Source organism: Trichomycterus rosablanca, chromosome 6, assembly GCF_030014385.1.
Source record: "Trichomycterus rosablanca isolate fTriRos1 chromosome 6, fTriRos1.hap1, whole genome shotgun sequence".
NCBI lineage: Eukaryota > Metazoa > Chordata > Actinopteri > Siluriformes > Trichomycteridae > Trichomycterus > Trichomycterus rosablanca.
This window is the reverse complement of record NC_085993.1, coordinates 15,251,315-15,277,741: the sequence shown is the minus strand read 5'-3', so window position 1 is coordinate 15,277,741 and position 26,427 is coordinate 15,251,315. Positions and strand designations below refer to the sequence as shown.

The window sequence follows — 26,427 nt, the reverse complement described above, 5'->3', positions numbered from 1 at the left end:
CTATATCTAGAAGCTGTAATTCTAAGCTTTTTAAGCTCTTAAAGCTATTTAGATGTTGAACTATGCTATGTTAAGGTAAGCTACTGCATGTTCTCTGAACCAATAAGGTCACGTCTTAAACTGTCTCATCGCAGAGAGAAAGCAATTACTGGAATTCTACACCTTGGTTATACTTTACGGAGTGTACAAATTGGTATCAATATTGAGTAGGATGAAAATGTTAGTTATTAAAGTTAGTTTTTAGGAACAGAACCCAGTATTTTGCATGGGTGAATACACCCCTACTGAACCCCTACTCAGTACAGTAATTACAGACAAAATACAACAAGTAAAGTGTTACTGGTTATATGGGATCAGTTTAAAAGAGAACAAGCAGTGGTCAAATCAAACTCAAAAGTAAATTTAAATGTGTCTATTATTTATTACATACTGCCATATAACCGTATTATCACAAGAAATTAAACAAAATGTAAGTGTTTCCCCTATTCCCCTTATGTTCCAATGTTAATGGTCTGCTTCCAACTGATCTACATGCAGGAATCCCCCAATTGTCTTCCCAATCTAGTTGTATCCAATTACCCGATTGCATTTTGCTTCCTCTCTACTGCTGTCCTCCACTCCTGACCGAGGAGAGCCATGACTAACAAACGGCTCCTTCATGCACGTGTGCAGCAGCCAGCTGCATCTTTTCACCTGCACAAGGCGAGTTCATATGTGGCTCAGATTCGCGCACGGAGAGTCAAGCACTGATTCTCATTATCCTTCGTCTCTGTGCCAATCATTGTTCAGGTAGGTGCCCAGCCACCTGGTAGCAAAGCTGAGATTCGAACGGAATAAGGTTGTAACTGACAGTTCTGTTAAATCCCTAACCACCAGCCTGATATGCTGTCTAAACAGCTCTGACCTGCTAAGACATGGACTCCACAAAACATCTTAGGAAGTCCTGTGGTATCTGGTAGCAAGACTTTTCCAGCAAGCCCTTCAGGTTCTGTATGTTGGTTTGTACATTGGATCATCCTTCAATGCATCCTTGTGGCATCTCTTTAACAACTAAACGATGCAGACGTGACTGGCTATCCACATTTCAGACATAGCCAATTCCGTCTGTGTAGACACCAGCACAGCTGAGATTCGAACTCGTACTTCAGCAGTGGCGAGTTAGTGCAATAGACCGCTGCGCCACCCAACGTGTCGCCCTGCGATGTGTGATAATCCAAAAAATGCTCATGTAAATGAAAAGGAGAAAATATGGTGTATTGAATAACACATATAATGAACTGATGTTACACCTTCCAGCTCCTGCACCCAGTGTTGCTACAACAACTGTAATCTTGTTTGAGCAACTAAAACCTTAATGGCAGGAATAGAAAAACATACATCTTAAAAATACATCCCGCTGACCAGAGGTAGGATGCATAGCCTTAACTGTGTGTCTTAAGTGGGGTTCAGTTCATTCAAACAAACCCAGCAATTCTAATGCATAGATTCCCAACCTAGGCAGCATTCACATTAAAATGAATCGTTGAATGTTGCATTAGAAAGAACAGGGCTAAAGTGAGTCTAGGGGAACGAATTTAGCTACAGTGCTCTCTGGTATTCTCCTCTTTTTTCTTCTACAGATGTACTCATTCTAAATTGAGAACCTGCAGCATTCTCTCACATGAGTCCGGTGAGGAGGGTTAAACATTGCTTCCTGGGATACGTGCAGATGACATGCGAGGTCGAAAAGGAAGTATCACTCTTGGCCAAAGCCTTCAGTCTCCTCGATGGCAAACATCAACTTTTCCTTGAGCTGCTCGTAGCTTTTATAAGGTGGCAGATCCAACCGGTTGAAGCTATTATTAAAAACAGAAACAGGCAAATCAGAAGAGGGTGATATGACTTAACTCATATTTCATTTTATTTTTATTAAACGCTTTATCCTGATCAGGGCTGAAAGAGCTTTGACAAGTTAATAAAGCTAACTAAATATTTACACTCATTAATAAAATGAAATACGGGCTCTGTCCGAAAACCTAGTGAGCTCTCTATATAGATGTCATTCTATGCACGCTCCCGAGAAGAAGCCTGTCCAAATTGCTAGATACCTTAAAATGCTGCCTACTAAGGTGCCTTATTTATTTTTTTAAATGCATTTTCTCCCTTTTCTCCCCATTTTTGTTTGTGCCCGTGTTTGTGTGTGTGTGTGCCCTTAGAAGAGACGCTTTGTTCACTGTATCGCTATAAGTGATTCATTGATTCACGAGTCATTTTTCGCGAAGCGTAAGTTTCTCTTCTCAGTTATCTCTCCGTGTTTACTGTTATTAATTAAATGTCGTGGTTTTAAATAAACACCAACTACTACAGAACATTTTGTGTGACTCTCTTACATTAAAAAGCTTCATTAAAAAGCTTAATTAAACTGCTATTACCACAGATCTGTAACCGACCGTCAGACTCGTTCCGTCTAAGGAGCTAAAAGTTCAGCAGATGATCCTGAACTAACGAATTTGGTAATGAATAAACTTTTGCCTCTGATTGGCTCTGTAACGTTTTCTGTTCTCATCTACATCACAAGCAAGAACCGCTTCCGATTTACCAAAGTAAACCAGGAGTTTATATAACGTGCTGATAGAATCGACTCAGATGTGACCGGGTTGAATTATCTTTTTAAAGTAAATATTACAATCAGCAAAATTACATCGTATGTATGATGCACAACGTTAATTATGTTATTTTAGGTCATGAAGAGCTTTCACTGTGGTTTCTGTACGATGGTTGATGAATGGTGATGTGATGGTTGGCGCGTCGTAGCTCAAAGTCTGGATCAATCCACTGAGCTGTTAACTTAACGTGATCTTTATATATCACACGATCGGATCGGCTACTTTTAGGAAATATCGCCGATCGCCGATAGCATATTTTGATTAAAAATCGTCCGATACCGATTCATAGCCGATCGATCGTCCCATCTCTAGTTATGAGGTCCTTATCCGGCTCCTCACCCCAAATGAACAACAGCCAAACGTTGTTCATATAGCCGCCCAGCCCAGCCGGATGGCAGAGCTGAGATTCGATATGATGTATTCAAAATGCAAGCTCTGGTGAGGTGCCTTATTTCTAAGCAATAAACTGAATAACGAGGGAGCATCCGATGCTTCCTTAGCGGTGAAGGCAATCCCAGCATTCTGTGTGGCACAACTTTTCCTGCCAAAGATTTCAAATATGGTGGACGAATGCGGAGTTCTTTTCAAATGTAAATAAATTCTCATTGATTTTTAATTTGTATAAAGATTTACATTTATTTTTTTATTTATTAGGATTTTAACGTCATGTTTTACACACTTTGGTTACATTCATGACAGAAACTGTAGTCTTTGGACCGTGGGAGGAAACCGGAGCTCCCCGAGGAAACCCACACAGACACGGGGAGAACATGCAAACTTCACACAGAAAGGACCCGGACTGCCCCACCTGGGGATCGAACCCAGGACCTTCTTGCTGTGAGGTGACAGTGCTGAGCATACAAGTGTTATTTATTTACAACTTTGGGTTTGTCATTGACAATTTAACCTTTTTCGGTACACGGAGGGATATGTTAGCTGGCATGCTAGAGGGTTGTGTCACCTCAGCCCCTTGGTTTAAATGGCCTGAGGCTAACTATGTTAGCTTAGTAAGCGAAAACTGCCATGACGTATTCGCCATAATCGCTGTCTAAGTAGTGTGTCTGGATAACCTGCCTTATAAGTTTGATGTCTTATTAGAATCCTCTCTTCTTAGGCAGCTGCCTAGGTAGGCAGTAGGCAGCAAGGCAGCTCACTAGGTTTTCAGACAGACCCACAGTTTCAATTCTGAGTTAATGCATTTTGGGCAACTTACCAAGTGTGGCTCCTTGGAAGCCAGTTCTCTTTGCCCACTTTTTCAATGCAGAACTTCTGTGGTCCATTGCTCCCTAATGAAAGAAAAAAAAACACATTGGTGCTGTCAAGGTTACTGCATAAATCATCTACTCCTCTAGTTAATGGTGGACTAATATCCAAAATCTGAAATCACCTCAGTTCCCACTTACCCATGAGGTTAGCAAAGCCTCCAACAGGAAACCGGCAGGTACCGGTCACAAACTGGAACAAACGCATCCTCTTCTCATTATCCATTTCTTTCACAAACTACACAAGGAAAGTAAAAGTCATGCCAACTAGAAGAAATCTGATGTTAAAATTCTGAAATAAATGCAAACCAAAGCCCAGGCTCACCTGCCAGAACCAGATGATCTGCTTGCTGCCACGAGCATAATGTCTGTAAATGGTGTTCTTCTGCCAGTCTGCAATATCTATCTCCTGCATTCCACACAGCATCACCTACAATGGTTACACAGTTTTAATGACACACAATTTAAAAACCACAGCAATAAGTATTTATTTAATTATTTGGATTTTAACATCCTGTTTTACACACATTTTGGTTACATTCATGACATGTTACACAAGGTTCATCAGTACAAGTCCAACTTCAAACACAGTCATGGACAATTTAGTATCTCCAGTTCACCTCACTTGCATGTTTTTGGACTGTGGGAGGAAAACGGAGCTCCCGGAGACACGGGGAGAGCATGCAAACTCCACACAGAAAGGACTTGGACTGCTCCACCTGGAAATTGTATCCAGGACCTTCTTGCTGTGAGGCTACAGTGCTACCTACCGAGCCACAATGCCGCCCAAGCGATAAGTAAGCAATTAGTATTTAAGAGCATAACTTTTTTTATTTATTTGTTTATTTATTTATGTATTCATTTAGATGTTTTATGTCATGCTTACACGACGGTTATATTCATGACAGGGAAGGTAGGTAATTTGTATATCTGTCTAAAGCCCTTGGCAAGTGTTGTTATAGTATGCTGAAGAAATTTGAGGTTTGTTTTTATTTTAGCTTGGTTAAAAATGTGTCTCAAAGTCTTAGGTAGTGCTACATACTGTCAATCATGTAAGTATTTAGGGCATTCAGTCAGTATAAGTTTAATAGAAATAGGTATTTGGTCGATATATATAAAAAAAATGTTTATACCAATGTAATCATTAACCCATACCTCCAGCTCTTTAGCGTCAAAGTATTGCAGATACTGCTGTGGCAAGACTTCATTAAACCCTTCAAGGAAAGCTTGTGTCTGCTCCTCAACTCTCCTGGATAACCTCCATTCTGCTACCAGCCTGAGAAGAGATAAATGATTTAAAAGTCAAGTCATTTAAAATGCTTACATGAAAAGACTGCAAAACAAATCAGATTTCTGTAAGAATCCATTCAAGGGGCGCTCAAGCAGTTTGTCTAGAGACTTCAAACCTGCAAGTTTGAATCTCAGCAGAGCCACCGACTTGGCCGGGAGTCCACACAAACACAGTTGGCCATATTTGATGGAGGGAAGGCAAAAATGTAATTGAGTCATATAAAATTTCTGAACTATTTACACCATCAAATAACTAATTTATTTTTTGACCTAGTATCTTTTCAGACAACCCACCAAAAGAAGTGAATGTAAACTTTCCATTTTACTCTCACATGCGAGCTATTACCTGATATATTCTTCCTTATTTTCCTCAGTTACTTGAATGTTTCCTCCGTCTGGCTTTAGATCATGAGTGGTGACCTCGCCCAGGACCTCTTTATCCACTGAGAAATACATTTCTAGCCCACACTCTTCCAAATTATTCTTCCTGTGGAAAAAAAGCATTGCAAACATAAGCATTTAAATGACCAAGAAAAGAAGTGTAATAATAACAATAATAATTAAGTAATAGCAGTTATTATTATTATTATTATTATTATTGAGATCTGCGGTTCTAATCTCAGCGGTGCAGACATGATTGGCTTAATTGGGGGAGGAGGGTGTAGCCAAACAGCCTAGCCATACGGAGGTGCACCTGTAAGTGTGCTCTTAATGTTGGTCTCAAGTCCGGTAAAAAAAAAAAACTAAACAAAAATCAGGTATGCAGAGCAAAACGACCCACTGTGGTGACCCCTAAATACTGAAAATATTAATGTATATTTTACAATATTACATTAGAATATTAATGTATGTCTATATTTTTTGCAATTCCTCTTATATTTCACTCAATCTACTGGATTGCTTGAACCACCCCCGTGCTGATTAGGAACTGAGACTATCACACTCCCCCTTTGACAGGTGCGCAGTTGCCTGCTGCATCTTTTTACCTGCCTACAAGTGCAGGTACTTTGAGCAGATAACAGAGGTTGCAATTTCAATATTAATATAATATTGTGAGGGCTACAAACCCGAGAGCTTGAGATCTCAGCAGTGTTGGGCTAGCGCATAAGCCTCCTGCACCATCCAAACTATATTCACATACTACCTAGTACACTTATGTTATTTGGAACACAGATGAGAGTGTCTGCTAAATACCAATAATGTAAATACATTTTGACAGGTTTAGTCAATGCTAAATTATATAAAGGGTATTTTAAACAAAGAAGCATTGTCAGCAATACCACAAATCACTTAATGTCTAGTCTATTATTAATTAGCAAATTTCCACTTGTGACATTGCATTGTTATTGAATTGCACAGACTGGTACTGACTTGATCCACATTAGGGAGTTGAAATACTCAGGGTCGATAGATTCCAGATCATTCAGAGCCAGCTGCTTGTTCAGAATCCTCTTATAGAAGGGCAAAGAGAAGCCGGTGTCGATGAACTTCCCATGAAATAAAGCCTAGAGTGAAAAACAGAGATTTTAACTAAACCGAGGCAAAAACCAATGCAAACAATACAAGATTCTGTCACAATTTGATACAACAACACTAAACCCGAGCTTTTGGCCCTAAATAACTGCTTATCATTTCCAGAGCAACATGAAGCTGGGTGTGTACCATGGCGATGAATCGTCCAATGAACTTGAAGTATTTAAGATGATCGGGGTTGATGGAGGAGGCAGGGTTGATCTGCAGACAGTAGTTGTCTTTGCCCGCATACTCAAAGAGACAGTACATAGGGTTCAGAACTTCGTGGGACAAAAGGAAAAACCACTCCCTGCCACAGACACACACACACAAACACAAACAAACAATTATTCATCAATTCTTTAGAAAATGGTTATTAGAATTTTGCTTAACCCAGCGTGAGCCAGATACACTAGTTATTGAAACCAACCCTACACAGAACTGGATGTTTAGTAAGGTCAATGCAATATATTTCTGATCATATTAACTTGCAGGTGCATCCCACAAAGCTGTTAACAAACTGGTCACCATTTAACCAACAAAGAAGCCATTGCTCGATAAGTGCTGTGTTTTAAAAATATCATTTAAGTTAATTTCCAAAAGCTCATGCTTAATTCCAATTGAGAGAGGAGCTGGCGACCCATCCTCAGTGCATGTGCGCCAGCTCGGCTTACAGGCACATTCATTCTTAAACCAGAACAGGAACTTTTTTTTTGATGCATTTATATTATTTAAATAACAAACACTGGGACTATTAGTCTATTAGGCATTAAAGCACAAACAAAAGCCAGTTTGTGTAAGTATGAAGTGTGACTGCATGTGGATCTATGAGTCATTTTTGGGGGAAATTTTCCATTACGCTTCAGTATGGAGATAAAACTCTGCTTATTATCTTACAGTAACTACATAATTGTTGTCAGGAAGAGTTTTAATTTACCAACTGCATCTCATTAGTGGTTAACCACTAGCGCTTGTAGTGAAGTGCTTGCTACCGACTTTGTGTAAAATTAACATTTTGAATGCTGCTCACAGTGTTTATCTGACTGGTCTACAATACTGCCAGGTTTGGTATAATTACATTGTTACAATACATTGTAATGGCAGTGGTAAAATTACATTGTTTTTTATCAATAAAGCACAAATACTTTTTGATATTAAACTCACATCAATTTTCTATTTTTTGATGGGACATTTTGGTCAGTTATTCATAAAAAGCAATGGGCAAAATTCCATCCCTAGTTGTTGGAGCTTTTTTCTTGCATGCTGTTTAATTAAATGGTAAAGTGTACACAAATTCGTAAAGCAAACACAAATTCGTAAAGCAAAAATAACTAAAGTCGCCAAATTGGATGAGCAAAATTTTACATTGTTCTAGACTTTGTGTGGGGAAAAATTAATTGACGTACCTAGCCACCCCTCCATAATCCAGCCCCTCCTCGCCTGAGAAGATAATCCACAGTCTTCGCCTCAGATCTTGTGGATGAACGCTCATGATCTAAGAAAATCAAATCATGATTTGAATCAGTACTGAGTGTTACTATTTGCCAATAAGGAAGCATAATGCAATTGCTTAAAAAACAGACCAGTGACAAATTATAAGAAAAAAGTAACAACAGGATCAGTGTCTTGACGTAGACTCTGCAAGTCTAAAGAACTGAAATGAAGAGATGGAATTTTTTTTACACTTGGTTCTTAGATGATTGTAATGCAGAGCATTATCTAGCATGCAGGTCCCACCATAGATGTTGATAACTGGTGACTGTATAAGCCATAGAATATGACTTATGATCAAACCATTCAGTGACTTATTAGGGTCTGTAACTGGGGCATTGTCAGCTCAGTAGAGACCACATTCATCAGGACAGAAATGTTCCTCTTTATTGACCAGGTGATAAGTAAGAATAACGTGACAAGACCCATTTATATAAGGAACCTTACAGGAAATTAGGCATTTAAACCTGTACTGTTCTCTTGACGCATGCCATAAACATACTTGCACATTTGTTGAAATTTAGTGATATATAGGATAACCTATATGATCATGTTGCTTTTCCAAACTTTTTGAGTCCAAGGCTAATGTCGAATTTGATCAGAAATGTTTTAACTAAGCATTTTCACAAGTCACAGAGCATAAAGGAAAGTTAACTACATAATTGTATCAACCTGTACACCTGTCTGGATACATCTAAACCCATTTTATATTTTTCCCAATTTAATTGTCACCTGTCCACATTGACCTTCATCTCCACTGACCTGCTGAAAAGAATCCTCAAATAGTGTTTTGCGACTGACGTGGATCTTGATGTGCTGAGGCATCGTCAGTTGCTATAGTGATGAGACAAAATAAAGTGTTTACGCAATAATAAAGGTTCTAAAAATCTCTATAAATATATATTCTACCCAATACTAAAGTCAATTTGAATGAGAAGGATCATTAAAACAATATAACACACCTGACACCAGAAGCGAAAATAGTGCACTTTGGCTTTAAAGTCTCGCACATACGTAATCTGAGGTCTGTTCTCACTGTGAATGAAATAAAGAGACAATGTTAGAACTCCGAATGCAATCACCAGACCAAAAAAGGTCCAGCAAAAAATGCAAAGTTATACCAGGAATCTGTTTACAAACAGCTCAAATACCATTTTCTAGCATAAACAACATTTTCAGTCCAAACAACTTTTAATCAAGGTTATAAACTTCATTTAAGTGATCTCAGGCAAACATAGCATAGCCTGACTGGTCTAATACAATTTTATTACAGCAATCAGCACTATTCTGCACAAGCGTTATTACTCCTTACTTTTTACTATAGCAACCAGTTTGAATGAGAATGAGCATTCATTTCACTTCATTTTACTAGAGTTTCATCCGGGTCTGTTTCCTAGAATCACTGGGTGCAATGCAGTAACACGGCCCAGACAAGACAACAATCCAACCTCAGAATCAGCCAATCATGTTTGTGTGATGGGAATAGGCTTTTGTCTCTTAAATATTTTTATTGCCTGCATTTTTATTTTTTTATTTAGACACTCAACAGTTATGGTACAATAAAATAATGTATAGCAAATATTAAATAATAGATTAGCTGTGGGTTTAGGTTTACGTTTCTCAGTCAACCAAATAAATACATGATGAAAGCAGCTTCAGTGAGCTGTTTAAATGGGGATGAATTTATTCAGCTATTGTGAGGTGGAGTTTCCTATACAAACATACACAAAGAAAATGGTTAACACATTGCACGGTGCTCTCTGATAACTTTTTTTTTAAATGTGTAATATGAGTTTTCTTCCCTTATAAAAACTAAGAACAATAACACAGAATGCAGGCACCTATTCCAAATAAGGTCATTAAACATAGGATTTATCTAAAGCTGTTATGGTTTGATTGAACAGATTATTTAAGAAATGACCCACCTCAAGCAACTGAACACAAGTTTTGTTGAGATCAGATTTAATCAGAAGAGTGTATGTGTACACAAATATTTTTTATGCTGGTCAAGCTACAATTCGAGAACACTCACAGCGAGGATTTGCCCGTGCGAGGGTCGATGTAGGTGGTCGTTCTCCTGTTGTGGTCAACGTAATATGGAAAGCCGTCCACAGTGAACCTCATCTCCCAGCCTTCCGGCAGCGGCTTTTCATTAAGTAACCTGAACACAAACACACACACAGGGATGCTCTAGCAATTTTGTACAGAAGCTGCTAAGCAAGCGATAAGAGTGCGTGAGTTATGTATTTAATATGTATTTATGCCTCTTTTTAATTGCATTTAAAATCTGTGATCCCACATTAGTAGTTCAGCGGCAGGAAAAGCCAAACAAAAAACATAAAAATGTACTTTTTTAAGTAAAACATAAAAAATTGCTTAAGATTAAATACTTTTGGTATTAACTGATTAATTAGATTTGTTTTAGGCATGGAAAACACAATTTGTGTTCCCTAGGATTATCTAGGATGAACAGTGCATTACAATTGCTTGTGCAGTCCTACATGTAAGCCGACAAGTTCAGAGATTTTGGTTTCTCTGTCCTTCATAAAGTTTAAAAACTAGAATGAGAAGCGCTATACAGATTTTTAAATTTGATTCTTACCCCTGAGTGCGAGGATCTTCCCACTGTGTTGAGCGTGTAGGATGATGAACGAAGTACATTCTACCGTTAGCGTCAGTCCGTTTCTCTGTAGGTGAAATGAGTAAACACACGGCACAAAACCACAGTGAGATGAACAAGCAACATTCACACTACTGCCTGAATACCAGTTTATTCTTTTAGCTTTAATGAGCACTTCCATCCTGATCAGGACACTTATTCACACCTATTCACTCACACCTATCTACATTCTGCATGAGGTACATGGTACATGTTTCCATCATCTCAAGTACATGGTGGAAACACAAGTGGACTGGACATGGACAGAACCACTGCTAGAGGCAAGGTGTAAACCCAGGTCCCCAAAACCCATGTTAAGCGTGGTGCCCACTTTACCAGCTGCACCACTATGACACCTTTATTACTCCAGGTCATGTAATTAATGTAGGTTTGTAATGTAAGATTAGGGTAAAGGTAGTTTAAAGTGTTCGTGTGTTAGTTTAGGACTCACCCCACCCCAGTGGTAAAGGACCGAGTGGATCAAACTCTTTATTAGGAGCCGGTCCTAGCTGATCCTGAAGCTGAAAAAAGAACAGGAAAAATAAAACTGCTTTTATTTAATTAAGCCATATTCAAGTTACATGTACAAATGTGAAACAAAGTAGCTAGAAAGAGGGTAATAAGGATATGTGTGGAGGGTCCTAACCCCAAAAATGAATCTCTGGTTGAACTGCTGCATGGCTCCTTGTAGCTGGCTGCGCTGACTCTGCCACTCTTCATAGTTTCTTACAGACTCTGCCGTAGGCCTTTGCCACGTGGTGCTCCGACTAATGTGATCCACGTAGTATACTCTGCCATTTGGATCCACACGTCGCTCCCACCTAAACAAAACAAAAACAGTTATCCACCCTGTAGAGTCCACCAGGATTATTTCTAAATAACTTAATTATATATAACAGCTTTTTTTATTCATATATATATATACAGTATATATATATACTGAGGTGGACTCATCAGAGAACAATACATGTTTCACATTGTCCACAGCCCAAGATTTGCGCTCCTTGCACCATTGAAACCGACGTTTGGCATTGGCACGAGTGACCAAAGGTTTGGCTATAGCAGCCCGGCCGTGTATATTGACCCTGTGGAGCTCCCGACGGACAGTTCTGGTGGAAACAGGAGAGTTGAGGTGCACATTTAATTCTGCCGTGATTTGGGCAGCCGTGGTTTTATGTTTTTTGGATACAATCCGGGTTAGCACCCGAACATCCCTTTCAGACAGCTTCCTCTTGCGTCCACAGTTAATCCTGTTGGATGTGGTTTGTCCTTCTTGGTGGTATGCTGACATTACCCTGGATACCGTGGCTCTTGATACATCACAAAGACTTGCTGTCTTGGTCACAGATGCGCCAGCAAGACGTGCACCAACAATTTGTCCTCTTTTGAACTCTGGTATGTCACCCATAATGTGTGCATTGCAATATTTTGAGCAAAACTGTGCTCTTACCCTGCTAATTGAACCTTCACACTCTGCTCTTACTGGTGCAATGTGCAATTAATGAAGATTGGCCACCAGACTGGTCAAATTTAGCCATGAAACCTCCCACACTAAAATGACAGGTGTTTCAGTTATTTTGTCCAACCCCTGTGTATATATATATATATATATATATATACATATATATATATATGTATATATATATATATATATATATATATATATATATACATATATATATATATATATATACAGTGTATCACAAAAGTGAGTACACCCCTCACATTTCTGCAGATATTTAAGTATATCTTTTCATGGGACAACACTGACAAAATGACACTTTGACACAATGAAAAGTAGTCTGTGTGCAGCTTATATAACAGTGTAAATTTATTCTTCCCTCAAAATAACTCAATATACAGCCATTAATGTCTAAACCACCGGCAACAAAAGTGAGTACACCCCTAAGAGACTACACGCCTAAATGTCCAAATTGAGCACTGCTTGTCATTTTCCCTCCAAAATGTCATGTGACTTGTTAGTGTTACTAGGTCTCAGGTGTGCATAGGGAGCAGGTGTGTTCAATTTAGTAGTACAGCTCTCACACTCTCTCATACTGGTCACTGAAAGTTCCAACATGGCACCTCATGGCAAAGAACTCTCTGAGTATCTTAAAAGACGAATTGTTGCACTACATGAAGATGGCCAAGGCTACAAGAAGATTGCCAACACCCTGAAACTGAGCTGCAGCACAGTGGCCAAGATCATCCAGCGTTTTAAAAGAGCAGGGTCCACTCAGAACAGACCTCGCGTTGGTCGTCCAAAGAAGCTGAGTGCACAGGCTCAGCATCACATCCAACTGCTGTCTTTGAAAGATAGGCGCAGGAGTGCTGTCAGCATTGCTGCAGAGATTGAAAAGGTGGGGGGTCAGCCTGTCAGTGCTCAGACCAAACGCCGCACACTACATCAAATTGGTCTGCATGGCTGTCACCCCAGAAGGAAGCCTCTTCTGAAGTCTCTACACAAGAAAGCCCGCAAACAGTTTGCTGAAGACATGTCAACAAAGGACATGGATTACTGGAACCATGTCCTATGGTCTGATGAGACCAAGATTAATTTGTTTGGTTCAGATGGTCTCAAGCATGTGTGGCGGCAATCAGGTGAGGAGTACAAAGATAAGTGTGTCAAGCCTACAGTCAAGCATGGTGGTGGGAATGCCATGGTCTGGGGCTGCATGAGTGCAGCAGGTGTTGGGGAGTTACATTTCATTGAGGGACACATGAACTCCAATATGTACTGTGAAATACTGAAGCAGAGCATGATCCCCTCCCTCCGGAAACTGGGTCGCAGGGCAGTGTTCCAGCATGATAATGACCCCAAACACACCTCTAAGACGACCACTGCTTTATTGAAGAGGCTGCGGGTAAAGGTGATGGACTGGCCAAGCATGTCTCCAGACCTAAACCCAATAGAACATCTTTGGGGCATTCTCAAGCGGAAGGTGGAGGAGCGCAAAGTCTCCAATATCCGCCAGCTCCGTGATGTCGTCATGGAGGAGTGGAAAAGCATTCCAGTGGCAACCTGTGAAGCTCTGGTAAACTCCATGCCCAGGAGAGTTAAGGCAGTTCTGGGAAATAATGGTGGCCACACAAAATATTGACACTTCAGGAACTTTCACTAAGGGGTGTACTCACTTTTGTTGCCGGTGGTTTAGACATTAATGGCTGTATATTGAGTTATTTTGAGGGAAGAATAAATTTACACTGTTATATAAGCTGCACACAGACTACTTTTCATTGTGTCAAAGTGTCATTTTGTCAGTGTTGTCCCATGAAAAGATATACTTAAATATCTGCAGAAATGTGAGGGGTGTACTCACTTTTGTGATACACTGTATATATACAGGGTGTCCCAAAATTCACGCAAGAAGTAATTTTGATAGAGAACACAGGTTTTTCATTAAAAATTGTTTTTTTAATTGATTCATAAAGTATACAGTATAGGGTTATGTATGGAATAGCATATCGGGTAAATGGCCTCCACGGCTTTGCTGGCACATACGCACTCTTTTGTCGAAATTTTCCATGACCGTTTTGCATGTGGCTGAATTTCATTGATACAGCGCTCAATTTCCTCATTCAAGGCGTGGGTGGTCGTGGGCTTGATGGCATAAACCTTAGACTTAAAAAAAACCCAAAGAAAAAAGTGCAACAGTGTTAAATCGCATGATCTGGACGGCCAATTCTGATCACCAAAACGGGAAATTACACGACAAGGAAATGACTCATGCAGTAATTGAATTGTTTCTCGGGCTGTATGGCATGTGGCACCGTCTTGTTGAAACCACATGTCGTCCACATCCATATCTTGCAATTTAGGCACAAAAAGCTGGATTATCATGTCGCGATAGCGAGCACCATTAACTGTTATTGCCTGACCAACCGCATTTTCTAATGAAGAATGGTCCAAATTCAAATCTTGCGTGAATTTTGGGACACCCTATATATATATATACAGTATATATACAGTATATATATATATATATATATATATATATATATATATATATATACAGTGTATCACAAAAGTGAGTACACCCCTCACATTTCTGCAGATATTTAAGTATATCTTTTCATGGGACAACACTGACAAAATGACACTTTGACACAATGAAAAGTACTCTGTGTGCAGCTTATATAACAGTGTAAATTTATTCTTCCCTCAAAATAACTCAATATACAGCCATTAATGTCTAAACCACCGGCAACAAAAGTGAGTACACCCCTAAGAGACTACACCCCTAAATGTCCAAATTGAGCACTGCTTGTCATTTTCCCTCCAAAATGTCATGTGATTTGTTAGTGTTACTAGGTCTCAGGTGTGCATAGGGAGCAGGTGTGTTCAATTTAGTAGTACAGCTCTCACACTCTCTCATACTGGTCACTGAAAGTTCCAACATGGCACCTCATGGCAAAGAACTCTCTAAGGATCTTAAAAGACGAATTGTTGCGCTACATGAAGATGGCCAAGGCTACAAGAAGATTGCCAACACCCTGAAACTGAGCTGCAGCACAGTGGCCAAGATCATCCAGCATTTTAAAAGAGCAGGGTCCACTCAGAACAGACCTCGCATTGGTCGTCCAAAGAAGCTGAGTGCACGTGCTCAGCGTCACATCCAACTGCTGTCTTTGAAAGATAGGCGCAGGAGTGCTGTCAGCATTGCTGCAGAGATTGAAAAGGTAGGGGGTCAGCCTGTCAGTGCTCAGACCATACGCCGCACACTACATCAAATTGGTCTGCATGGCTGTCACCCCAGAAGGAAGCCTCTTCTGAAGTCTCTACACAAGAAAGCCCGCAAACAGTTTGCTGAAGACATGTCAACAAAGGACATGGATTACTGGAACCATGTCCTATGGTCTGATGAGACCAAGATTAATTTGTTTGGTTCAGATGGTCTCAAGCATGTGTGGCGGCAATCAGGTGAGGAGTACAAAGATAAGTGTGTCATGCCTACAGTCAAGCATGGTGGTGGGAATGCCATGGTCTGGGGCTGCATGAGTGCAGCAGGTGTTGGGGAGTTACATTTCATTGAGGGACACATGAACTCCAATATGCACTGTGAAATACTGAAGCAGAGCATGATCCCCTCCCTCTGGAAACTGGGTCGCAGGGCAGTGTTCCAGCATGATAATGACCCCAAACACACCTCTAACACGACCACTGCTTTATTGAAGAGGCTGAGGGTAAAGGTGATGGACTGGCCAAGCATGTCTCCAGACCTAAACCCAATAGAACATCTTTGGGGCATCCTCAAGCGGAAGGTGGAGGAGCGCAAAGTCTCGAATATCCGCCAGCTCCGTGATGTCGTCATGGAGGAGTGGAAAAGCATTCCAGTGGCAACCTGTGAAGCTCCGGTAAACTCCATGCCCAGGAGAGTTAAGGAAGTTCTGGGAAATAATGGTGGCCACACAAAATATTGACACTTCAGGAACTTTCACTAAGGGGTGTACTCACTTTTGTTGCCGGTGGTTTAGACATTAATGGCTGTATATTGAGTTATTTTGAGGGAAGAATAAATTTACACTGTTATATAAGCTGCACACAGACTACTTTTCATTGTGTCAAAGTGTCATTTTGTCAGTGTTGTCCCATGAAAAGATATACTTAAATATCTGCAGAAATGTGAGGGGTGTACTCACTTTTGTGATACACTGTATATACAGTGTATCACAAAAGTGAGTACACCCCTCACATTTCTGCAGATATTTAAGTATATCTTTTAATAAATATTACTACTCCTGGGATCAAAATATGGATTAACATGTCACTCCCATCTAACCAAAACAAAAAGAGTTACCCACCATGTAGAGTCCACCAGAATTAATTTGAAATAAGTTAATTATACGTGTAAGAAATATATAGCGGTTATGTATAATTAAGCTATTTAGAATTAATCCTGGTGGACTCTACTTGGTGAAAAACTGTTTTTGTTTTGGTTAGATGCGAGCGATGTGTTGATCCATATTTTGATCCCAGGAGTAGTAGTAGTATTATTTATTTTCTGACATATATGTGTAAGAAATATATAGCGGTTATGTATATGTCAGAAAATAAATAATAATACTACTACTACTACTCCTGGGATCAAAATATGGATCAACATCCACCTTGCTGGTTTTCCACCTTGTAGAGTCCACCAGCATTAATTCTAAATAGTTTAATTATACATAACAGCTGTATATTTCTTACACATATATGTCAGAAAATAAATATTAATACTACTACTCAAGGAATCAAAATGCTAATTTTGCCAAATTCTTTATAAGAATATATATAATTCTATGCACAACACTGCAATATCCCTTTGTAAGATAAGAGGGGTTTGAATATTTCCGGTATGCTTGAAAAACCTTGAAGCACCCAATATATCTAGTTTCATCTTAGTTAATGTTTTATACTTGATACATTACACTTTCCTCTGATTAATTAATGATACATTATCTCATCAATTAATTACATGTCTAGATTTGCATTTTAAAATGTTACTTTAGAGGCAACTATTTTACAGTACCCAGGGGGCAAAGGTTCAGGCCTCTCCCATGTGGTCTTCTTTTCAATGTGATCCACAAAGTAGGTACGACCATTCTGATCCTCTCTTTGCTCCCAGCTAAAATCACACAAAGCACATCCAGTCACAAAGTGTACAGCAAGACATAAAAAACAAACAGACATGTCAAGCAAGTAATTAGCTAATAAATACATTCACTAAATATCATGTTTTATCACTGCTTTATTCTGGTCAGGGTCACGCTGGGTCCGGTTTCCCAGGATTCACTAAGTGCAATTCACTAACACACCCTGGACAGGATGCCAATCCATCGCTGGGCCTTAATTGTCTGATAGGTCTCCAACACAATTTACTCCCCTAAAAATGTTAATATTTAAGCCCTATCTTAAGGCACAATGACAATAATTAAGCCCTAAAAGTAGCTCAAATGTACAACAATTAGTTACTTTTTTACATCTGCATTTTTTAAATTTGGAAAGTGTAAGTAACACATTGTAGTATCTACTAGGTAACATTATCAGTGCATGTATAATTATGTGATTATACAATAGCTGTCTCCATTGAAAAAATAGCTTAAAACTAAACAAGAAAACTCATCATTTTCATTATAATAACATATGATAACAGATCATACAACTGGAATATCTGTAAAAAAAATTAGATAAAAAAAAAAAAAAAGCAGCTCACCCAGGAGGAACAGGGCCGTTGTTGACAGTGGAAACTCTGCGAGAAGCAAGGCTTGGTCCCAGAGCCTGAGTTGATCCTGACCCTATGTTTGACCCCTGACTTGCTGCATCTCCATTTACAGTTAGGCGTGGTGATAATTCTGGACTCGGACCTCCACTGCCATGGGTGGGAGTAGAGCCAGCAGAAGATGCTGAGAGAAAGAAAATGTGGAAAAAATAGATATTTCAACAAAATTAAATAGCACATTTCGATTAGACAGTGCTGTATGGGACAGTGTGGTAATCAATTACAGTCTGTTGCCTGGATGAGTATTTAAGATTATTTCCTATTATGTAACTATTCACTACAAACGGAGTGCACTGGAGGCTAAGAGAAGTTGACTAATGTCTAAAGTCTGTCAAACACAGTCATGGACAATTTAGTGTCTCCAATTCACCTCACTTGCATGTCTTTGGACTGTTAGCAGAAACCGAAGCTCCAGGAGGAAATCCCCACAAACACTGGGAGAACATGCAAACTCCAGACAGAAAGGACCCGGACCGCTCTACCTGGGGATCGAAACCAGGACCTTCTTGCTGTGAGGCGACAGTGCTACCCACCGAACTGCCCATTTGAATAGGCAATCTCAATGTGGATACCTGACCATGGGTTTGTTAGACAACGGCTTGCAAAACTAGGGAAATAGATATAATTTAAACCTAATAATAAGGGGTGCCCACATACTTTTGACCATATAGTGTATGAAGAGTCTTTTTACTAGCGATCATTTTTTTAATATTCAAATGATAGCTCAGACAAGCGGAAGTAACATTGTCATTAAAAACTATAATTACCCAAAATAGAAACTCATTCCACATTAATTATTTCTGTAGCATGAAAATGTGAAAAACAAAGCAACATCAACAATTTTTTTCCCTTTCTGCTGCTCCCAGATTTTTGGAGGTTCCCACAGTGAATCATTCTGGTCTGCATACCTAATTTGGTGCAGTTTTACACAGAATGCAACCCTCCTTTACTTTTATCTCTGCTTGGGACTGGTGCCAAGAGCACACTGATAAGCGCACCTTCCCTCCTAGGCTGTTTGGCCATCCAAGGAGCAATACTTAATATAATAGAAGTGCTCACCTGTGGACGAGGCTGGTCTCTGAGGAAACGCAGGTTGTCTCTGAGATATAGGGGCAGGCAGAGGGGGTCTCAAAGCGCCTGCAGATTCAGAGCAAGACCTTGTACTACCCAGAGCGTGACCATTGGGTAGAGAGCGATCCTCAGCAGTGTCACTAGATGGTGAAGAGTCTCGACTCGATCTGATGTGTGTATAGAGATATGTTGGACAGTAATGATTTGTATGGTATACCTAATAAAACTGCACTAGGTTTTAACATGTAGCTAAAAATATGTAAACAGTTAAAGGAAAGTGCAGAATCAATAAATTAAATTAAAGAGAGATTAACTGCAGATGATATGACCCTTAATGTCCATATATTGTGTGCGCAAGACCCCTCCCACAAGCCTAACCTACAGAGCTTTGAAATTTCAATATTTTCAATAGTTTTTGTAATGATTGTTTAATTTATTGAAAGAAAAATCCTGTTTAACCTAACCTGACCCTATATGAAAAAGTAACTGCCACCTTATCAACCAGTTAATTCTATCAATAATTGGGTTAAGTTTAATCAGCCACACCCAGGCATGATTACTGCCAGACCTGTTGAATCTAAACACCACTCAAATAGAACCTGTCTGGCAATTTAAAGTGGGCTAGCAGATCTCAAAAAGCAGCACATGTTGGCACATTCTAAAAAGATTCAAATACAACTGTGAAACAAAGTCACAAATGTACATATCTGTTGGACAGCGGTAGCCTAGTGGGTAGAGCTTTGGGCTATCAACCGGAAGATTGGCGGTTCAAATCCAGGGTCTACTATGCAGCCACTGTTGAGCAAGGCCCTTAACCCTGTCTGCTCCAGGGGCGCAGTACGATGGCTGACCCTGCGCTCTGACCCCAGCTTCCAAAACAAGCTTAGATATGTGAAGAAAGAATTTCATTGTACTGTACATTTGTATATGTATATATGACAAATAAAGATCTTAATCTGGAACGGGTTACAAAGCCATTGAATAGACTATGGGACTCCAGCCAACCACAGTAAGAGCCATTATCCACAAATAAAAAACAAAACAAAACAAACAAACTTGGAACAGTGATGATTCTTCCCAGGAGTGGACGGCCTACCAAAAACGCACTAATGACTTATCCAGGAGGTCACAAAAGAACCCAGACAAACATCTAAAGAACTGTGACCTCCCTTCCCTCAGATAAGGTCAATGTACACGGTTGAGACCAAAACCTGATGACTTCATTATCAGCGTCAATAATAAAACACACCCAGACACAGCAATAAAGAAAAATCTAAATTAAAATAGTTTAAGTTAAGAATAAAGTCCTTTGTACTCTAAGAGTCACATAAAAACACAGCACCATTGATGCAAAGCATGTGAGTGTGTGTCAGTGCTTTGAACTGAGAAAATAAAATAAAATAATAACAGAACTTCTAATATTTGGGCAAAAATAAGTCTCAGAGATCTGTTGTACCTGTCAACTGCATCTGTCTTTAACTCTCCATTTGAAAGAATATCTGAAATTAAAGAACAATTCAGACCCAGGCAGTTTACACTTCATTATTTAAACATAATGCAAAGAAGGACTGATTATAAACAAAGGGATTTACTTATTATGACATACTTTAGGAAAAACTCTTAATGTGAGCTTTAAAATTACTGGAACAATTAGATTAAAAAAGGACTAAGAAGTCTGCTTGCATACTCAGTTAAAACATGTTACTAATTTGAACATTACGAACATTTTGTTGGAAAGGGAAGACTTACTGTGCTTCAGTTCCTCAGAGGCGAACATTTCAGGGTCCATCTGCATCCCATCCAGACACACAGACAGATCTCCCACTACATCACTACTGTCTGACTCTCTCAGCGACAGCGTCTGTACCACCTTATTAACTAAAACAGAGAGCACCATTAAAAAGAGATTAACAAAAATGTCTTTGTGGTTAATTGGTTTGCTTTTAAAATAAATCCCCCTTTTATATAATAATGTGAAACTACACTGTGGCTAGGTTCACGTAATGCCTTCTGTACTTGTGACACATTTACACACCCTTAACAGGACGCCAAATTAATTGCAACCTCCCCTTTACTTATAAATAGCCAATCATGTCTGTTTGAAGACGCCCGACTGGCCAGTAGTACCACTGGAGATTCAAACCTTGGATATCAGCAGTAGCAGGCAAGCGTAATTTACAGCTGCAACACCTGAGGGCCTTAGACAATTTTCTGTTCTAAAAAACACTATTTAGTCATGCATTAATTTTTAGTAATGGTCGTGATGGGTCTGTCTCCACAATGTGAGGTGAGTGTCAATAGGTGAGTGTCAACACACCCTGTACAAAGCACTATGAATGCACCCATTAATGAACTTAAAAACAAATTAAAAGCAGGTAATTCATTTACTGCAAGGTGTTGGTGGAAGGAAATCATAGTACCTGAATGAAACCCTTGCATGCTGAAGTTCTCACAGACAGTGACTGTGGGCCATTTGAGGACTATAGAGTTCTATTAGATCACATTAGAATGTAATTTTTATCATTTCTTATTTGAAGTTGGTGATATTTTGAATTGGTATTATTTAGATAATATTTCATTACAACAGACTCAGTCATTGAATGTTTTGATGTGAGTTCTGGCTCATACAGCTTAAATATTGAAATCTAAGGTATCTGCAGTTGTATTATATTAACATTAGCACAATATTCACCTTGCTGTTTTAACATCAGTTAAACAACAGTTTTACACCTTTGTTAGTGGCAAAGCAGACTCTGTGTCATGTTTACACTTTAAACACAATCAACTCCTCACTCTTTATAGAACCTGAATGCAAAAAAAGAACAGAAAACAGACAACTTACTCTTCAGGTCATTGGATTTGAGAGTCTCGCTAACTTCTAAAGTTGCCATTCCTAACAGAATATCTGACTTCAGGGTCTGATGACTCCAAACACGAAAAATTATCTTGCTAAAGGGGGTAACAATTCTGTAGAAGAAATAAAACAACAAACATAATAAAAAACAAATTTTTGTACAACTGAGAGAAACCCCTATGCATATTAAACTTAGTTGCTGTTCTTTTCAAACCTACACGGTGAATGACTGCTTCCACTGGAGACCGTCAGTGCTGGTGCACTTTTCTGTTTTCTTAGACTGGTCATCCACGGCCACCTCTACGTACGTACTAGGTCTGAACCAGTTCCTCTTGTTTTCCTTTAGCTTAGCTGACAAAACTGTTCACCAAAAACAAAGCCATGATATAAATGGATAAACCAAAATATTGCCCTTGAACTGAAAACAGATGAGGAGTTAAATACAGCTAGATAATGGTACATTGTTCTGAATTGTAACATAAACAAGTCAGTAGCATGTAGACATCCTCACCTATTATCTGTAACTGGGCCTTCATTGTGCAGCCAGTAACAGTACCTGCTGTGACTCAGAAGCATCTGTGGTCAAAAAATAAACAATTAAAATAACAAGTTTACATATAATATACATATACAAAAATATTAATTTCAGACACACGTACTGTTGCAATGAGTAATACTTAAATGAAAAAAAAAAATACCACAAGATGTCTCAGCAAAGACCGAATAGAAAGAAAGAATATTTATTGATACGTTTGAATTTAAGTCAGCATAATTTTGAGTTTAAATAAAAAAAAACATCTAGTCCTCTCGACAAATGTCCATGTGTACTAATATTCAACCCCTAGTCTCAGTATTGGTTAGGGATGTAATGATGGACCACAAGACGATTCAAAAATTCCACGAATCAAATCGATTTGACATGTAAAATGAATTGATATTCACTTTAAACAGCAGAGGGCACTGGCGCTATACACCTTGCCTGGTTGACGTCACTGGCGCTATACGCCTGGTTGCCAAATTCAAGTTTTTTTACCAAATTGGGCTTAATTCAAAATTGTTTTGCATAGTTGGTACCTACCTCAGAAATAAAAGGACATTCATTATTTAGATAAATAAAAGATAATTACAAATACAGTATTTTATTTTCTTTTTTAAGAGAAATAATAAAAGGAAACTTTGTCATAATTTGTCTTCAATTTCCGTTAAAAAAATCAGGAACAAATCGTATCATGAACCCAGTATCATGATTCGCATTGCATCGTGGGTAGAGTGTATCGTTACATCCCTAGTATTGGTAGAACATCCTTTTGTCTTGATAACCTCTAATATGTGATTTCAAGTGCCAACAAGCTTCTACTTCTAGTAGAAGTAAGAAGGAACATGACAAATAAAACATTTCAAAAAGATAGACCTAATTTTGAGCAGCCAATGGAAACATACTGGTATTTTTAGTTTAATGTATAATCTTGCAATTGTTATTCATATTGAATGTTTAATATACCCTGGTAAACCCCAAGAACAAAATTGGTCATCTAGTGTGGCCACTAGACTTTGATCTGAATCAAAGCCTGGCTTTTTTCTTTTTATTAATTTTACAAATGTTTAACCCACAACAGCTAACTTACTGGATCAAAAGCCCTAAGAATTTACTTGACAAGGAGAATTGAAATAATACCTATTCTTGTAAATAATCATTATGATCTAATAATACATGTAATAAGCTATTTTTATAAAATGCACAGAAATTGCTAATGTAATGATTACAACTGGTCAAAAGCTAAAAAACGTAAAGCATGCCCAGTTCAGGAAGCAGTTTGGGTTACATGATGCCTCTATTAATATACCCATTTTGGATAATCCTATGTTTCCCCCCTCTCATTGGGTGTAAAGGGGAAGGGGGTAAAGGGATGGGTAGATTATAAAGTCAAAGGGGGGGGGGGGGGGGGGGGGGGGGTCAGGAGGGGGTCGAAAGTTTGGTGAATACACAGATGTTGGTATGTATATACACATATGTATGTGATATAATTTTTCTATGTATGGTTTCTTTTCCGTCCCTAGATCTGTCAACTTGGACCTTTTTTTTTCTTACTGTTGTATCACCTTATAAACCTAATAAAAAGATAAAAACTAAAAAACGTAAAACATATTTAGTACTACAGTAGGCTTATATCAAATGTAGGTGATAATATATATTAGATGGATTAAAATGCTTTTAGCCAACAATGGTAAAATTACACTCTCAACTGTTTGACTGTAAGAAAAGAAAATATCACGTTATTCATGTAAAACTTCAACCATGTTGCATTTAAATCAAAATCTTTCTGACTTGCATGTCACATACACATTCAACTTGTCTGAAATTAAGGTTTGCACTACATCACACTGCATGACAAAATCTAAATATAATCTAGACTAAATTCCAAGCCGGACTGCAAATTGTGTTTAGACAGTCCAACAAAGACTTTCTAATAATAGATACATAATGCAGGGACATTCTGGACATTCTGAAAATGTGGTTGCATAAAAGATGCTGCTTTAGATAAATGGAAAAATTTTTCTTTGAAATAAGCTCAGTGAAAAAGTTTAAAGGCGTTTGTGCTTAGGTAAAATACATGATGTAGAATGTCCATCCTTTATATTGAGATTTGGGTAATAGGGAAATATTTTTCAGCATATTACCTGTGTGGTAGTTAGATATGTCATTTCAGCAAACTGTATGTACACTATGTGGCCGAAAGTATGAGGGCATCCCTTTTTTCTAACAGGTGTAAAAATCTATGAAATAAATTAAAACATAAAGTGGGTGCCAAATGTGTCAGAGTGCCAGTTAAAATGCTTATATATGCATTTTTACTTAAATAGGATGTTTTTAAAAATAACAAATCATATAATCAGCATAACAAATTGATTAAAAAGTAAAATCTTTAAATATGTACATGGATTTCAGACTCGCTTGGTATTTGGTATGGCCTTATTCACAATATGTGAACAATAGCTGCAAATTTAATAACTTAAACTTAGCTTCTGATGAGCAGATCAAATCCTCATGCTTTTAGTCGTCTGAAAGTGTGGAAAGAATTAAGCTCGAGGTAATCTGAGCTTCTGTGCCTGACCAGATTAATTTCACAAATGTGCTTACCTGCTTAATAGTTGTGCCAGTACAAATAAAAGAAATTCTGAAATGTGTGGATTTTTAAGTTCAGTTTCAGGTATGACATAATTAGAATGTCAAATCCGATCCATTGGTCATTGGCATTAAGACTGGCCACTGGAGAACATGTCACATTATGCATTCTAAGACCAATCCTGAATCATGACTCTCCAATTCCAACTTCAAACAGAATATGTTGGTAGAAGTTGTAGCCTAGAGGTTAAGGTACTGGACTAGTATTCGAAAGGTCACTGGTTCAAGCCCCACCACTGCCAGGTTGCCACTGTTGGGCCCTTGAGCAAGGCCCTTAACCCTCAATTGCTTAGACTGTATGCTGTGACAGTACTGTAAGTCGCTTTGGATAAAAGCGTCTGCTAAATGCCGAAAATGTAAAATGTAAAATATGTTAAGAGTACAACTGACTAAAGCATTCCATCAAAATATAAAGCTTATCACAGAGTTTTGTATCAACATGTCACACATACTGGTTAAAACAAACTGTGTAATGCAGCAAACATGGCAGTAAAAAAGGACAGTAAGGTAAACACAGTGAGCAATACCTTCTACATGCAGGATGTAGATGTAGAGAGTCGGCAGCAAACAGCTCATTACAAATGCTAATTAAACATACTAATCCAAATGTAGTGTGATGCAGTCAGTACATTAATTCTCTCTCATCTTGAGAACATTAGATTATTTATTATAAGATGATATGCAGAGTTTAACCTTAATACTGGGACATGATGTACAATAATTATCAGACTTCACACTGACAAGAAACAGCTTCACTGTTTGTGAATTTAATTCCTAATAGTTTTGTCGTTCATTACTGAAACAATATAAATGTATTATAAGTTCAGATTAGAAACGCAGAGCACTGAAGGTGGTTGAGAGTGTTGACGTTCTTACTCTGTCCTGACTGTAGTTTTACAGTCAGCTGGATTTAAGCTTCATCTGTTGAAGATTTTTTTAAAAAGACATTTTTAACCAATAGCATTAATCAAACAATGCTATAATAACCGGTAAGGTTAATCGTTGACATCCCAAGTTCTGGACAATTGTTCCTCATACTGGTGCCTTACTTCGTTGTGGGCAGCGTCCTGTGACCACTGCTGAAGGTCTAGAAGATGACCAACTCAAACATTTACATTTACATTTTCAGCATTTAGCAGATGCTTTTATCCAAAGCGACTTACACAATGAGCTGAACACGATGAGCAATTGAGGGTT

At 38.6% G+C, this 26,427-nt stretch overlaps 1 protein-coding gene across 1 annotated transcript in view; it reads right to left on the bottom strand.

Moving 5' to 3' along the window:
- Positions 1-401: 401 nt before the first annotated feature.
- itcha (itchy E3 ubiquitin protein ligase a) overlaps positions 402-26,427 on the bottom strand; it is a 27,481-nt gene continuing 1,455 nt past the window's right edge. The window contains exons 2-24 of the mRNA XM_062997487.1: positions 22,558-22,622; positions 22,265-22,406; positions 22,035-22,159; positions 20,942-21,070; positions 20,649-20,691; positions 19,181-19,359; positions 18,056-18,245; positions 17,372-17,467; positions 11,506-11,680; positions 11,311-11,380; positions 10,803-10,887; positions 10,233-10,361; positions 9,163-9,235; positions 8,963-9,034; positions 8,116-8,204; positions 6,860-7,019; positions 6,569-6,702; positions 5,544-5,684; positions 5,063-5,183; positions 4,233-4,337; positions 4,049-4,145; positions 3,859-3,931; positions 402-1,835 (exon numbers count right to left, since the gene is read on the bottom strand). Of these exons, the coding sequence (XP_062853557.1) occupies positions 1,736-1,835; positions 3,859-3,931; positions 4,049-4,145; positions 4,233-4,337; positions 5,063-5,183; positions 5,544-5,684; positions 6,569-6,702; positions 6,860-7,019; positions 8,116-8,204; positions 8,963-9,034; positions 9,163-9,235; positions 10,233-10,361; positions 10,803-10,887; positions 11,311-11,380; positions 11,506-11,680; positions 17,372-17,467; positions 18,056-18,245; positions 19,181-19,359; positions 20,649-20,691; positions 20,942-21,070; positions 22,035-22,159; positions 22,265-22,406; positions 22,558-22,582 (2,553 nt within the window). The 5' untranslated portion in view covers positions 22,583-22,622 and the 3' untranslated portion in view covers positions 402-1,735. The remainder of the gene's footprint in view (positions 1,836-3,858; positions 3,932-4,048; positions 4,146-4,232; positions 4,338-5,062; positions 5,184-5,543; positions 5,685-6,568; positions 6,703-6,859; positions 7,020-8,115; positions 8,205-8,962; positions 9,035-9,162; positions 9,236-10,232; positions 10,362-10,802; positions 10,888-11,310; positions 11,381-11,505; positions 11,681-17,371; positions 17,468-18,055; positions 18,246-19,180; positions 19,360-20,648; positions 20,692-20,941; positions 21,071-22,034; positions 22,160-22,264; positions 22,407-22,557; positions 22,623-26,427) is intronic.